Source organism: Chelonoidis abingdonii, chromosome 24, assembly GCF_003597395.2.
Source record: "Chelonoidis abingdonii isolate Lonesome George chromosome 24, CheloAbing_2.0, whole genome shotgun sequence".
Classification (NCBI taxonomy): domain Eukaryota; kingdom Metazoa; phylum Chordata; order Testudines; family Testudinidae; genus Chelonoidis; species Chelonoidis abingdonii.
The window spans coordinates 17,512,762-17,529,254 of NC_133792.1; the positions used below are offsets into that span (position 1 = coordinate 17,512,762).

Below are 16,493 nucleotides of genomic sequence, written 5' to 3' on the forward strand. Positions count from 1 at the left end.
CGATGGCAGGTGGTATCTCATTATATAGATTGAGGGTTTCTGGTGTTCTCTGCTAATCTCCTATTAGCCCCTGCTTGCCTGCTGGTGAGCCCCCATGTCAGACTCTGGGCTAGTTAGACACCACCTGGCATCTGGCACTTGTGGATGCTGCATTTACGTTACCAGTGTGCCACCCTGGCCCTGTTTCATTAGAAGAAAAGGCCAGGAACTTTTTCATTTTCACAGCAATAAGACAACCCCGAGCAAACTATGGTTCACAAGGGAGTTCCTCTCAATTTTGTGTAGGAGTATGTAATATTTGGGAGCAAGTAAAATGAACCAGAAAAATCTGCCATAGAAAAGTGGCCTTTAAAGCCAATGGAAATATGTGGACATGCCTACAGTATACACCAGAGATCAAGGTGGCCAACTTGTGGCTTTTGATGTGTTCAGAGATGCTTTTAATATAAGGCTTATGATGATAGCAACTTAGTTGCACTGGCTTATTTGATTTGACTAAGCACATTGCAAACATTAATGACTAAAAGTATCATATGAATGTGAGGTAGGTTACTATTGTCCCCACTTTACACACAAATAAACCGAGGCACATAATGATTGGGACAGTGGCAGAACTGGAAAGAGTATCAAGTGTTTTGACACTTAGGGTTTAGTCGAAACATTACTATTTATTATTTGTACTGAAGTAGTAGCAAGGAGTCTGAGTCATAGACCAGGACCCTAATGTGCTTGGTGCTGTACAGATATAGAACAACAAGACAGTCCCTGTCCCAAAACCTCACTCTGTCTTGATTGATGCATAAGTGTGTAGACCAGCTCAACAAAGAATGTTTTTAGGGAGCACACTGATCTTCCATCACATCTCTCTCCTTTGGAGTATTAAGTACATCATGGCTCAAATTCTGGTTATTGACAAAGGACACAACCACAGACAATGAGAAAGGTAGAGTTTGTTTCCAGAGCCCTTTGTTATGCTGGTTTCATCTCATCCCATCTTAAGTCCCTGGGCAGTGTGTTCTCTGTACCAGAAACAGGAGCTGCACGACGGGTCAAAGCTTCCTGGGAAGTGGATGGGTCATTATGAACACCTGTACAGACTGAGCATCTTGGTCACCCCTGTAGATGTGCCTTTTTTTTTTTTTAAAGAAAAAAAAACCTTTAATCTTCAAATGCCCAGCTGAGCAGGAAGCTGCCATGTGGTTCTGAGCTGGCAGAATCCATTGCATAACCCTGCTTTTCTGCAATACTATGTGCCTACTGCTAGGCTAAAGCCAGCATTTTGTCATGGGCCACTTATCACATCCTGCAAACCAAAACCAATGCCTAAGTCAGATGTGTGTTAGGGATGGTCCTGAGTCATGGACTTCAAATCCGAATTGACCTTCCTCCAAGCTCAGGGGTGCTTGGATCTTGAGTGCAGCTTGAATATAGGGACTGACCTGAGACACAGCATTTGGTTCTAGCGAGCAGCTCTCCAGAGTTCACTGGGTATGCTCCAATTCTGTGTCTTGATCAGAGCTGATAGCTGCTCTGTGTGCTTCAAAGTCACAGGGAGATGGGATGCTAAGGGCTCGATTCAGCCCCTTTACATATACAGAGCATCTTATTCCTTGGGTAGTGTGACTGTGTGTTACAGAGCTGGAACCAGTCCCTAAGGGTCTGTCTACACAGCAGTTAGACACCCGTGGCTGGCCTGTGCCAACTGACTCAGGCGTGCGGGCCTTGGGCTGCCGGGCTGTTTCATTGCTATGTAGACTTCCGGGCTCAGGCTGGAGCCCAAGCTCTGGGACCCTCCCACCTTGCAGGGTCCTGGAACCCAGACGCCAGCGAGTGTCTAGTTGCTGTGTAGACATACTCTAAATAACCAAAGTGCTGAGCACCCCCGCCCATTGCTGAGTGCCCTCAACTCACGTTGAAAGTAGAGGATGCTCAATGCAAGTTCTTAGTGGGGTTAACTTCAGTTAAGGCATTTTTAAACCCATTGGCTCTGCTGGCAATGCACACGGTTGTCTTTTGCTGTCACTGGGCAGGATAGGAGATGATTTCTTAGTGTCTGCCTTTGCCTTTGTTTGCATTCTAATTATGCATAGCACCGTTTTGGAATGGAAATGCTGACAGGCTGTATAATGTACAATTTCAGAATTTTCCCTCAGAGCTGTAGTCAGCATAAATGCTGTTATTAATATTGATGTGACGGGCTCATATTGCTGCGGAGACATGACATCATGTTGACAGCTATGTGGCTTGTTTACAATATGGGAAGGTAACCAGCAGACTCTCAGAGATGGCTTGTTTAAGGAGACTTACTAATAGTCACTTTAAAAACTCAGTAAGTGTCAGGCCATGAGCTGAAAGCTACACATTGCCGTAGGTCGGGAGGCTACATACCCACTTATTCTTTTATGAGGGTCTCCTCAGGCTGTGAATTTTTCTCCATGTGATAGGATCAAGTTGCATAATCTTGATTTGGATTTCAAACATGGAAAGAACCCATCACCTTGGGACACCACAGGGGACTGATTCCTAGACCTTCAGAGCTAAGAGTATGAGTTGCTACAGCTTCACCTAAAGACTGGCTGGGACTGGTAGTTGGCTTATATCTGTGTGGACCATGTGGAGAGGGGGAGCCTAACTCATACTGAACAACGGGGTACATCCATCCAAAGCTGAAGGTGTTTGGAGTTGGTTCATTATGCAGGTGCAGGCCACTGTCAGGATTAGAATCTGGATCCAGGTTCACCAGGTGGAACTTCTTCCCTGGTGCCTGGGGTACTTGGATGAAAGTTCTAGTTCTGACACCACTCTGGAGTGCCCATCATAAGAAACTGCCACTCAATTTGTTTGCCCCTACTGAGATGCTAAGATTTCCATGGACTTTCGTAGAAGTGACTTGAAGTTCATTGGTGGCAGGCCAAGGGAGCTTGGACTGCCACTGTCTGTGCTGTGCTTGTCCCGTGGATACAGGGAGGATTCCAGTCTCTAGCGTTATCAACCCGACACTTTGCAGAAGCCCTATATGTACTTTCAAAGTAAAACAACAGCAAACACACACCCTCCAAACATGTATGCATCAGAAAATCTGTCTCACTATTTCGTACAGATGCATCTTTGTCCTCAGTTTGAGCATTGTATTTACTATACTCTCTCTAGTGGTAAATAGCATCTGCTGCTTTTGTTCAAGCCCCAATCAGATTGCAGATTTATAACAACTGAGAATCTGGCCATGGTATATAATTAAACCCGTTATTAATTCATATTAAATGGATTATATGTTTGGGTTTTTCTTGCACACACAGAGAAAGCTAATGGACCATCTCTATTTTCCACCAATACACAACAGTCACAAACAGCCCCAGCGTGATAGAGAAAAGTCTGAGATCCTCAGCCTACCTAGATCTGTTTAGCTCCCTTTAAGGATCTGGTCCTTCATGTCTGTGAATGAAAGTTTCTTCCCCTAATAAAAATAATTATCAAGGTTTGGTCTACACACAAATTTTGTAGGATTTCAGCTAGGAGGGTGATTTTTTTACCAATATACTTATACCTGTACAACCCCTAGTGTGGAGGCAATTATACTGGTATAAAGTCACTGTACATTTTGTCTTTATGGGGAAATTGACTGGCATAGCATAGTTGAACAACTTTTCTGCCATAGCTATTCTGGAATTACGTGCACACTGTATTTCAAAATGAAACTGACTTTATTCTGGAATAATCACTCCACTTAGAAGGCAGAGGAAATATTCTGGAATGAAAGTGATTTTATTCTGGAATAGAGGGCTCTTGCTGGGGGTGTGGGCTCTGGCATGGCGCTGGGGATGAGGGTTTGGGGTGCAGGAAGGGGCTCAGGGCTGGGGGTTGAGGTGCAGGAGGGGGTTTCGGGTGCGGGGTCCTGGCAGCACTTTCTGCGGCTCCCAGGAACCCACCAGGCCCCTGCATCCCCTAGATGCATGGGCGGCCAGGGAAACTCTGCGTGCTGCCCTTGCATCTGCAGGTGTCGTCATCGCAGCCCCCATTGATTGCAGTTCCCAGCCAATAGGAGCTGCAGAGCAAGCACTAGGGGCGGGAGCAGCGTGTGGAGCCTCCCTGGCTGCCCATGTGCCTAGGGGCTGCTAGGACCTGGCTGCCACTTCTGGGATTGGCGCAGAGCTAGGGTAGGCAGGGAGCCTTCCTTAGCCCCAGCCCTCACTGCGCCGCTAACCGGACTGTTAATGGCCCGGTGAGTGGTGCTGACCGGAGCCACCAGAGTCCCTTTTTGACTGGGCGGTAGGAAGGCTTGCGTGTTCCAGTGACCCTGAAAGCAGTGCCGGCGAGAGACTGAACTCCTAGTGGGGCCACCCAAGCTGGACTGCTCAAGGGGCTGTAAGCTGGCAAAGAGCAGTCCACTGGCTTGCTGGGCTGGGGGCTGAGCAACAGGCCAACGGCCTATCCTCATGACAAAGCTGAGTTAGAGCAACCCAGCATGGTGCCCGTTCCGGGACGGCAGAGCCTTGTTCGTGTCCCGAGTGATGACTGATGGCTCGGGGAAGGATTCACATTCCGACGGCCTCATATGCCCTTTGCTTCCCTCCGGCTGTGCTATAAATCTGCGCGCCTGGCTGTGTGTCTTGCCTCGAGAGAAGAATGTGGCTGTGCTCTCGGACAGCGTTGCTCGCCCGGCCCTCTCCTGGAGGTGGTGGGGCTGTTATTGTAGAATAGTGTAGTCCTTTCTGTCGGCCCCACCGGCAAGCCTGTGCGGCTGTCTCGCTTGGCCTGGCCTGGCCTGGCCTGCCTTCTTCCCCGCTAGACTCCAGGGGTGAACGCTTGGCTCTGCTGGCTCTGTGTGTGTGTGTGTCTGTCTCTCGCTTGGTGAGGAGAAACGCATGCGTACAGCTCCCTGCTCCACTCCTCCACCAGCCTCTCTGCAGGAAACCAGCTGGCTGCTGCTGGCCTGCATCAGGGGAGCTGAGCGGGTTAAACCCTGGGCTTGGGGAGGGGAGAGACATCTCAGGGTGAGAAGTGTGAATTCCTCACAGTCTGTCTGACAGCTATAAAACCGACTAAAGCTGACTTGGGAAAGCCACTAGGCAGCTCCTCCTCGCTGGAAACCCAGGCTCTTTGGCTGCCCTTTGAAGTTTGAGGAGAGAGAGAGAGAGAGAGAGAGAGGGAGGGAGAGAGAGAGAGAGTTTGTGTGTCTGCAGCTCCTGCTCCTCCTTTTGCTGCTGCTGCTACTCACTCTTCCCCCCACACACAAGCCTTTGCACCTGGTGTCTGGAGCATCTTCAGCCTTAAAACAAACCCCTTGCACCTTGCTGGCACTTCCCAGGTTTTCAAGGTATGGCTTATTTATTGTACTTTCATGGCAATGATACACAAGTTTTTAAATATATTGATTTAGAGGAAGAAGAAGGAAAAAAAAGAAACCAAAATATGAAAAGACAACCCTCTTCCCCCTCAAACCAAGCAAAAACTTGTTGAAGTGCCAGAAAAGTAATCAGCCCCTTTAGGTTCAGAGAGGCTGGTTTCCCCACGTGGATTCCTCGCTTTGGAGCTAGGTTAGACTTAATTGGAGTCATGTTATGTGTCAGGAGACAGTTATATAACCTTGCAGAATTACTGGATGGGAAAGATGTTAAAGCTGTCTCTCTCTGCTTTGCCATTAGGACACTGGATTTCTTTCCTGTCCATAGAATCATTGATTGCCCTTCAGTTTTTGATAGGTTTTTATTTTAGCTGGGGTTTTCTCTCCTACTCTGCTCCCCTAAAGATTTGGTTTATTTTTTTGACTGAACAAAGGATAACCCCATAGCAAGTTGTTGTATTGGCTTTGGACCAGCAGTGTCTGGAAGTCTTAATGAAAACCAAGTGTAAGGCAAGTCTCCGCCACCTGTCCCTGGGACACACAGCCAAGAACTCTGGGCTTCAATTCATCAGTGGACTCAGCTTTGGAAACCATCTTCAGAATATTAAGTCAATACATGGGAGGGGGGAGCAGGAGTAAGAAAACTGATGATCCCAATAAATCAGCCACCAGCCAAATTTGTGGTGACTTTACCCCCAGGGACACCTTCCCGAAACTTCTACAAAAGCTCAGGTGGGGAAATGGGTAGAGTATTCAAGGAGTGGAAGAGACACTTTTATGCTCCAGACCTGATTGCAGTCTTTTCCCCCCTCTCCCCATGGGCAGTCTGGGTCTCATTTACCTTCCCACTTTATTGAATATTTACTTTTTAAGGGAAGTCTAGTGTAGGAGAGAGGTTTTTCCTTTTGAACATGTGGTGCTTTGATTGCCTTGAAACATGATTTCCTGAACTTGCTCATCCCTGTCTCCCACAGTGGAGCTTCCACTTCACTTTAAAATGGAATAGGGTATTGCACTACATTTTCTTTAAAGTCATATCATTCTGAATTGCTGGGTTTTCTTTTACCCTTTCTTCCGAGATGCTGTAGGGGACAGAAAGGAAAGGCTGACATTTGTGAGTTTAAGTTTGGAGGATTTCTTTGCTATAGGAACAGCCTTTTCCATCTGCAGGAACTAGCGTAGAACAAGAGGAACTGCTATTGAAAAAGGGAAAAATAAGGGCTGTCAATTGTAATTAATCCCTTTTTCATTTTAATTACTGAGTGACAATAGCAGAAAATATTTAGATGATCTTGCTTTTTAAATGTCCAGCCATTTCTTCTTCTGCAATGTTTCCTGCACAGCTTTTGCAACTCTTCACTCAACTTTTAAAGGCACCGACATGCTCTACATTTTGGCTAATTCTCTTGCTGTCAAGTGCTTTCATGCAATTTTTTCAGAGCCAGATCCTCAGCTGGTGTAAATCGATGTGACTCCATTGTCTTCAGTGGACACAAGCTGGTGATGGAGGGACCAAGAGGTGAAAATCAATTAGACTGACTGCCACATTGAGAGGAGACATTGATCTCAAATGGAGCTACGTTGATTTACACCCATTCAACATCTGCCCCTATATTTTCTTTTAATTAATTAACTGTATAGCAATTATGGCTATTGTAAAAGTCCATCAGTCCTTTTTACAAGGTAGTGGTTCTTGCTAGTAAACAAATCCTTATTCTTGTTTATGATCACGGTTATTTTGCCTTTTGGTGATGACGCAATAGAACAGGATAGCTGATGCTGTGCCTTCTATCTATCCCTGACACTGTAGTATGGATCTCATCTCTAAAACTCTGCTGCTAATGAAATTACACCAGCATTTTGAATGGCATACATTTGGGCCTGTTGCTTTACAGAATGAAAATAATCAAATGGCGCTGGAGCAGCATCTTCATCTGTGAAAGTTCTCACCTGAAGGGGACCCTGGCCATTGTCCTCTTTGTAGGAAACATTGCCTTTGTGATATCTCAGGTAAGTGTACCAACTTGGCAGGTAAAATGCTGGTGCTGAAAGGATAGCTCCGTGTTTACCTAGCAGACTAGTTTCTGAGCTCACAAAGGGAAATAGGTATGTCCCATGAGCCCAGGTATTCTCCAGCACACACATCTTATTTTGACACTGTGTTTTAGAACCTGCAAGCAAAGACTCTTGAACGTATGCGTTAGTTATTCCATTGGTAGGTTTTTCTTCTGCAACTTGGCTCTCATTAAGAGGGAATCTCACCTTATCCATAGCGTTTACATAAAATGATACATAATTTTGCATGTTCGTTAGGTGCAACAGTTCATTCTCCCCGGTTCTTGGTCAGTTGCCAGATTTTTGGATTCCTTTTCATAGAACGTCCTTTTCCTTTCTCAAGAAACACAGAATTTATCGAGCTCCGTAGCCAGGAGAGTGGATAGAAACCTAACCCTCCCAATGAAAAATTAATCTTCTAGCCCCACGGAGATGATAAGTCCTATGTTTATTGAGAAAGACACTTGCTATGCATGTGTAGGTGCACAGTGGCACTCCATTCAGATCCCAGAGCCAGCATAGGGATGAGTGTGGATGAGCAGGAATGGTGGCAAAGCCATAGATAGCATTCCCTACTGCTGTTCCCCGATGGAAGCAGTGTGCATCACCCCTGCACCTGTTAGCAGCAGTGTCATCAAAGGAAAGCTGGGGCCTGGGAACATCTCCCAGAGTGTCAGGCCATGCACCGAAACAGGATGCATTAAGTGCACCCACAGCCTTTGGAGCATCCAGGGAGATGGTTGGGAAGAGATTTTCTGTTCTCTCTTCCACTTCACCACCCATTTGTCCGCACAAGGCAGGCAAGGGTTTTGCTTTGGGTTTGAGAGGTGCTGTTTCCATTGCTTTTGTAATTAAACTGAAGAATTGCTATATTGGGTCAGACCAATGGTCCAGCTAGCTCAGTACCCGGTTCCTGACAGGGGCCAGTACTGGAACTTCAAGGGAAGTGTACACAACAGGCCAGTTGGAGTGTTCCACCCCTGTTTTCCACTCACAGCTTCTGGTAATCAGAGGTTTAGGGTTGCCCTAGAGCTTAGGGTCTCATCCTTATCATCTTAGCTAATAGCCTTATCATCTTAGCTAATATTCTCCATGAACTTACCTATTCTTTTTTGAACCCAGTTATACTTTTGACCTTCACCACATCCCATGGCAATGAGTTCCACAGGTTAGTTGTGCGTTGTGTGTAAAAATAATTCCTCTTGTTTATTTTATACCTTCTGCCTATTCATGTCAGTGGGTGATCCCTGGTTTTTGTATTGTGGGAAAGAGTAAATAAAGAGTAAATAACACTTCTCCCTCACATCGTTCATGATTTTGTAGATCTCTGGCATGTCCCCCTTTACTGGTCTCTTTTCAGAGATGAACAACCCTAATCCTTTTAGTCTATCCTCAACATCCTGCGTTTGAATTCAGTATGACCCAAGGATCAGAATGTACTGAAGAGTTAAGGGTACTGTCTTCATCTGGGAGGTTTTGGGGCCCTCCTGACTCCATCAGACCTCCCATTTTAAGTTAATGGGAATTCTGACTGCGTGAGGACTGAAGGGGAAAACGTATGCCTCTGAGAAATGAGTTGGGGAGGTGTAGAAGTTGCATAAGGCCCTGGATTAGAGCTCATTGAAAATTTTCTGACAGAATAGTTTTTCACTGGAAAATGCTGATTCAACAAAAACGTTTTGCAGGAATGTGTCGATTTCAATGAAATTTCATTAAAAAAAATCAAAATGATTCATGTTAATGGGGTCAAAACATTTAATTTCAATCTTACTGAAATGTTTCATTTTGATTTTTTGTTTCAAAATTACTTTTGCATTATATTATATTATTCATAGACTCAAGCACTGGAAGGGACCTCAAGAGGTCATCGAGTCCAGTCCCCTGCCCTCATGGCAGGACCAAATACTGTCTAGACCATCCCTGATAGACATTTGTCTAACCTACTCTTAAATATCTCCAGAGATGGAGATTCCACAACCTCCCTAGGCAATTTATTCCAGTGTTTAACTACCCTGACAGTTAGGAACTTTTTCCTAATGTCCAACCTAAATCTCCCTTGCTGCAGTTTAAGCCCATTGCTTCTTGTTCTATCATTAGAGGCTAAGGTGAACAAGTTTTCTCCCTCCTCCTGATGACACCCTTTTAGATACCTGAAAACTGCTATCATGTCCCCTCTCAGTCTTCTCTTTTCCAAACTAAATAAACCCAATTCTTTCAGCCTTCCTTCATAGGTCATGTTCTCAAGACCTTTAATCATTCTTGTTGCTCTTCTCTGGACCCTCTCCAATTTCTCCACACCTTTCTTGAAATGCTGTGCCCAAAACTGGACACAATACTCCAGCTGAGGCCTAACCAGTGCAGAGTAGAGTGGAAGAATGATTTCTCGTGTCTTGTTTACAACACGCCTGTTAATGCATCCTATTATATTATATTATATTATATTATATTGTAAAGTAAAAATCAAAATGAAATGGTTAGACTGACCTGAAATATATTTTTTCAGAAAATAGCATGTCACGGGAGTTTCTGAATGTTGACATTTCGTTCCAATTTGGAACAAAAACACATTTTGAAATTGTGGAATTTCCCATGAGACAACACTTCCAGTTCCTGCACAGCTTTACTCCAAATGTAGTGGGAAATGCTGTGTCTCTTCTGTGTATAGGGATCCATGCCATGGAGAAGCCACTCAGGTAGACTCCTCATCCCCTCTGCGCTGTGATTCTGTGCACGAGTGTGCAGCATGGGGCGAGTTGTGGAGAACATGGCCTGTGAGCTGCATGGATCCACCACATGGCGGAGCAGCACAGCAGGCTGCAGTTACGGCTACCATTATGCTTGGACGCTATGGTGGTGGGTGCTATAGAAAACTGCAAGATAGAGAAGTTCTACAGGCAGACTGTTCAGAGTCTCCATGCCCTGTTCCGCAGTTGGAGGGTGATCCCGTTCCCCTAATATGCTCACCTTTCCCACACTCAAAGCCCTCTCACTTGGGCTTTGCCCCAGAGGATCCAGTTTTGGCCCTGAGTGGGGTCTGCTGTCTTGCGGTCTGGTATCTCTGAGTGCAGAACTCCTAGTGATGCTAACTTGGCAGTGTAAATGTTTAACGCCTCTTCTCTTCTGAACATGAATGCCTGGCATTGTGAATAGGATAACGCACAGACGTCAAACAGCCTCGAAGAAGGAGCAGATGTCACGGCATACTGGTGGGGGGAGTGGACCAAATGGACAGCATGCACAAGAACCTGTGGGGGAGGTGTCAAATCCCAGGAAAGGCATTGCCTCCGGCAGAGGTACTGTCAGAATAATTAAGTGACACACGTGTACTCCATGGGCTGAAAATTGTAACACTAGCTACCTGACCTATTAGGCAAACTGCAAAAAATTCTGCTCTCGGCCACATTCTGGCAACCCCACTGAAATCTATGGACGTTAGCCTTCGTATCCCAGAGGTGAATTTAGTCCAGTAAATTACACCATAATAAATGTGTCATTGGTGAAATGTGCTGGATTGAAAGTCCTGGAGAATGAACATCTATGTCTGTCCATAGGACAGGGACACACAAGCTTGCTGTCGTGTTCCAGTCCTGAGCAGGAGGGACCCCCTCCGAGGGTGAGAAGGCTGTCACCTTGCTCTTTCCATTCAATGAACCTGCAGCCTTTCTGCTCATGCAACCAAATAGAGTGTCTGTCAGGGCCAGTGAGACTGGGTGTTTTTATGATGTGGAAGTTTGTCTTCTAGGAGCTAGGCTAAAACCACCATCTCATTCCTCTCAAGCTACTAAATTAATAGAGCTGTAAATTTTAGAGCCATAAGTGACCATTAAATCATCTAATCTCACCCCCTGTATAACATAAGTCATGGAATTTCATGAAGTTATTCCTGTATTTACTCAATAACTTGTGATTGACTAAAGCATATAATCCTGAAAAAGATCTATCTATCTATCTATCTATCTATCTATCTATCTATCTATCTATCTATCTATCTATCTATCTATCTATCTATCACATTTCATGTCTAAATAGAGTAATTAACAAAAATTCTGTGAAAAGAACAGGAGTACTTGTGGCACCTTAGAGACCAACAAGTACTCCTGTTCTTTTTGCGGATATAGACTAACATGGCTGCTACTCTGAAACCTGTCAAAAATTCTGTGGTGGCTTGGCCTGTAACTTAGCAGTTAAATAGAAGCCTGCTTCTGCACCTACTGAACTAGATTGCCTTTGAGGCAAGGACTGGCTGTCATATGTTCATAGCACCTAGCACAGTGGGGCCCTATCAGACTGGAGCCTCTGGGTGCTACCGTAATAAATTTAATAAGCAATGATAGTAATTGAAGTAAATGGCATCCAGTTTAAGGCATTGCCACTGTTTACGGGAACCCCTACAAAAGACAGGGAATGTAGATTTTATTTGTCAAAGATTCTAACCATCATTTTTTTATTCAGAAGAAAGTCAGTGAGTGGGCTTGCTAACAAAACTTGCACTGGGACATCCAAAAGATACCAGCTCTGCAAAGTACAAGTAAGAATATTCTTTTCTCATGCGAAATGTTCCAAGTAATATATTTTTAATCCAGATCCCTTAATACAACAGTATTTCTGGGTAGCTGGGAAGCTGACAGGCGTTTATCTTGTCACATGTCCAAAACCAAGTGACTGTATTTTGATTCTTGGCTTTTCGATGGCTCCCATCACTGCAGTATTTGAACACCTCACAGGACCCCTTTGTGGTAAGGAAGTGGCATTGTCCCCCAGTTGACAGATAAAGGATTGAGGCACAGAAAGATGAAGTGACTTGGCCTCATTTGCAGAGTAAGCCTGTAGAAGAGCTGGAAACAGCCCAGCTCAGTATCTTAGCCAGTTATAGCTCGTGGTTGGTGGTAGCAGCTGCACCCCATAAGTGAGGATTTTGGTTGGTGGAACTGCCTCTTTCCTTGTCCCCGGATTGTGGGACCACAGAGAAAGTTTCGAGCAGTGCCTGCACAGCCTCACAACTCCCCCGCAGCAGAACTGCCCCAGCACCACCGTGTGTCAGGTGCTCTGATGACGACTCCGGTGGGAGCAGAAGGAGTGGGGCTACCTTGCAGAAGGCACTCAGCACTTTGCAGAACTAGGCCCTTTAAGACATAGGTAGCAGCCAGGCTCCATGGACTGGAGCAGGCCATGAAATGCTAATTGTGGAAGCGATCAGTTGAAGTATGCCAGAAACCTTTCCTGCATTTTGTTTTCATCAGGATATTAATGTATCCCATTCTAGGAGTGCCCTCCTACCGGAAGGAGCTTTCGAGAGGAACAGTGTTCATCATTTAACTCCCATGTGTATAACGGAAGAACGTATCAATGGAAACCTTTATATCCTGGTAACAAGACATTCTTTATGTGTTCTATAACGCTTAGCCAAAATATTTTGATAGTTACAATGCTATACCCTTCAGGAAGACTCAGGGACACCGCCTGTCCAGGCTCAAAGGAGCATTCTACATCCACAAAGCACTTTTAAAAAAAATAATTACAAATTAGCTCAAAGGCTGGATCCTGCAGTCCTTTCTCGGGCATTGACTTCGGTGACTCTGGACTTGCAGCTTGAGTGTTAAAGAACTAATAGACGAGAGAACATGGAGAGATTGACTGTTTCAGTAGTTAGAAGCTGGTTTGCCCAAGCAAAATGTCCAGTGAAGAGTTCAGTGTAGCCACGGAACTGACTCATTTCATTTCAGTGACATTTGGTAACATACACACACATCACCGCTGTAAAAGCTCTCTGTTTTATCCAGTGTCACTGAAATGAAATGAGTCAATTCAATGGTTACATAAGATAAAACTTTTTAAATTGCCTATGTGACCTTGGAGCCTACATCCCATATTCAGAAATGACTCAGGCACTTTGCTATAGATTTTTCCATCAGACTTTGGCTCCTAAGGACCAGATTTTTAAAGGTATTTAGGCACCTAGAGATGCAGATAGGACTAAGTGGGATTTTCAGAAGCATATAAGTATTAACTCCCATTAACTTCAATGAGAGTTAGGCACTTCTGAAAATTCCACAAGGTCCCTATCTGCAGCTTTAGTTGCCTGAATAGCTTTGAAAATGATCTTTGACCGTCTGGCCCCGGGTGCCTAAGGCTCAGATTTTTAAAGGTATTTAGTTGTTGTCGTGCTCAGCATTACAATGCCCAACTGATTTAGGAGTCTAAATCTCATTTTCAAAATAAGAGTTAGGCTCCTAAATCAGTGAGGCATTGCAACACTGAACACGGCAAAACCTAAATACCTTTAACAACCTGGGGCTAAGTCTCTTTTGAAAATGGGAGTTTATGTCCCAAGGTGCTTTTGAAAATTTTACCCATCATGACTGGGCCTTGTCTGGGGGTGACAAGAGAACCCTTATGTCATTCTGTGCAAGAGCCAGGGAAATTCAGGGGAGCATTGGGAGTGCTTGCATCACCCTAACGGGGGCAGGGAGGAGGTGGAGCCAGGAACCTGCCATTCCTTTTACATTAAGAGTGGAGCAAGATGCACCATCCAAAAAGAAGGTGCTGCCTGCAGACCTGTATATATCAGGGAGCACTTGTGCCTCATGCCTTCTCTTTGTTCCTCCTGCAGTGATACAAGTCCATGGAGCACCCCAACCCCTGTCCAGGTCAGGCCTGTCTGGTAGAATGTGGCCCATAATAGGTGGATAAATGATTCATAATCAATAATTTCTTTGGCCAATTTTGCCTCTTTTCTGTGGCCAGTAGAAATTTCCACAAATGTATTCACTATTGGAAATTATTCACTGGAGAGTTTCAGTGAATAATTCTTGATCTGTAGCTGGTATGTGAGATTCTGAAAAAGGCTATTTTGAAATTCATGCTGTTTTAATGGGACGTATAGGTCAGCTGGTATATTTCTGTTCCCTGACTAGTTGAGTATAACTCTTAGAATCAGGTTTCTGGAGCAAACTTGAATTTGCAATTTGCTTTCTGTGAATATTCTTCAATAGTCACTTAAAATTCACTGTTTCAGTGAATGTTCCTGCCACTGGTTTTAGCCACCTGAATATCTGTGGAAAGCAAATGCAGATGGTGGAGGAAGTGGGGGTGCACACAGCCCAAATGAGTTCATTAACAAATTCAAATTAAAACATGTTGAAGAGTTTGCAGTGCTTGTCCATATACAGCTATAAATCTTATTTTATCTCTGTGTTAGTCTACCTATTTAATCTCCATAGATATAAAAGTATATATTAATATATATAGTTATTAGATATATAACATTGTGTGTACATATGACATAGCTATATATCATGTATATTTAAGCACACATTTGTATTATACTGCAACACCTTACACAGGTGAGTAGTCTTTACTCCTGCAAGTAATCCCATGGATTAATGTTAGCACTATAGTTTATAAATACACAGATTTTTCAAAGCTGCCTTGGAGATGCCCATCCGCTAAGCAGCTTTGAAAATTCTCAGACATAATGTATATATAATTGATGACGTTCGTGCATGGTATGATTTGCAGGAGGTAAGGACCACTTCCCAGTGCAAGAATTTGCAATGCTGGGCCTGTCATGCTATCAGAACTGCAATTCCTAATCTGGCTTCCAAACCCTGTCGATGGGAGCTCCTGAAATGTGGCTAACCGTGCAGTTCATCGTACCATTGATGTTGTTATCTCGCTTAGCAAACATTAGTTGACATTGGTAGGATGAATGATTGTGTTTCTCCTGTTTTGAATCTATGTTTATATCCTTTCCCCTTAGATGACTATGTTCACATTTCTAGCAAGCCCTGTGACCTCCATTGCACCACTGTGGATGGTCAGAGACAGTTAATGGTTCAGGCTCGGGATGGAACATCCTGCAAATACACTGATTTCCGAGGGGTTTGCGTGTCTGGAAAATGTGAGGTTGTTAAACATTATAGCAAAAATATTGTCAGTAGCATTCAGAAAATTACAATGGATGCAATATTTGCCTGGCCCTCAATACTCTATTTACCATTTTTCTAGCCAATTGGATGTGATGGGATTCTATTTTCCACCCACATGTTGGATAAATGTGGAGTTTGCCAAGGGGATGGGAGTAGCTGCACTCATGTAACTGGGAGTTACAGGAAAGGAAATTCTCATCTCGGTAAGACTTTACATTACCCTTTCCTGTATTTATAGCATATGCCTTTTAACATAGCTTTTTTGGTACATTAGTTTCAGTTTCAAAATACTACCAAATGCCCTGTTGTTTTCTGGGTTTCTTTCTCTTTTTCATGTTCTGTCTTTTTTCAAGACTGTCACTCTTATGTTTTAGGACAGGGGAAACCCTTCTTTTAAAGGATACAGGTAACCTAGCAAGGATTGAGAATTACACTGATCCAAAATCTGAGCCTCGTTACACTGAATCTTGGAGTTATACAGCCGAGTTAGATAATGGACCAATCTCAGTTTTAAAGTTTTATTTCTAGCTACCACTAAAGCTAGGAATAAATGATTTACAGCAATGGGAAGCTAAGATATCTTTGAAAAATGAAGATTCCCAGAGTTAGTACAGCATAAAGCATTAGAGCCTAATTCTTCTTTCACTTATGCTGGTGCAAATTAGGAATAACTCCATTAAAATCAATGGTTGACATCCTCAGCACAACTCTATTGACTTCAGTGGAGCTACACCAATTTACACCTGCTGAGGATGTAGTCCAGTAGTTACACTGGTATCAAATCAATGTAAGAGAGAGGAGAATCAGGCTTGTCATCCCAAACAATGGTGGCTCCTGAGTGACCAACCAAGAAATGCACCAATGTCCAACTACCAGGCTAGCTTTCAAATAGCCCTTCTTACAATAGTTCTTTGTATTTGATCTGCAACTTACAGACTTTAGATGCAGTTATGAAGATCTCAAACCCTCATATATTACCCTTAATACTTTTGAGGCTTTCCGCCTTCGAATCTACCTTGTCCTTGTCCTCCTCCACATCTCAGGGTAGCAGTTCTGTACTTCTGAGGTCGTTTTCAAGATCATATTTCAGACTAATTCTAGGATTTTTTTCCATACTGGATCTGATAACTGGTTCATTTAGCCCAATATCCTGATTCCAGTAGTGGTCA

The 16,493-nt window shown here is 44.0% G+C and overlaps 1 protein-coding gene across 4 annotated transcripts in view; it reads left to right on the forward strand.

Moving 5' to 3' along the window:
- Positions 1-16,493, forward strand: part of ADAMTSL2 (ADAMTS like 2) — a 57,603-nt gene that overhangs the window by 2,898 nt on the left and 38,212 nt on the right. For 3 of the 4 annotated variants that reach the window (XM_032767652.2, XM_032767650.2, XM_075060708.1), the window contains 6 exons: positions 7,237-7,351; positions 10,547-10,689; positions 11,849-11,924; positions 12,660-12,762; positions 15,156-15,301; positions 15,404-15,527. In XM_032767652.2, the coding sequence (XP_032623543.1) occupies positions 7,238-7,351; positions 10,547-10,689; positions 11,849-11,924; positions 12,660-12,762; positions 15,156-15,301; positions 15,404-15,527 (706 nt within the window). In that variant the 5' untranslated portion in view covers position 7,237. Of the gene's footprint in view, positions 1-5,082; positions 5,315-7,236; positions 7,352-10,546; positions 10,690-11,848; positions 11,925-12,659; positions 12,763-15,155; positions 15,302-15,403; positions 15,528-16,493 lie in introns of those variants that run through there. The other variant, XM_032767649.1, reaches the window with a different exon arrangement.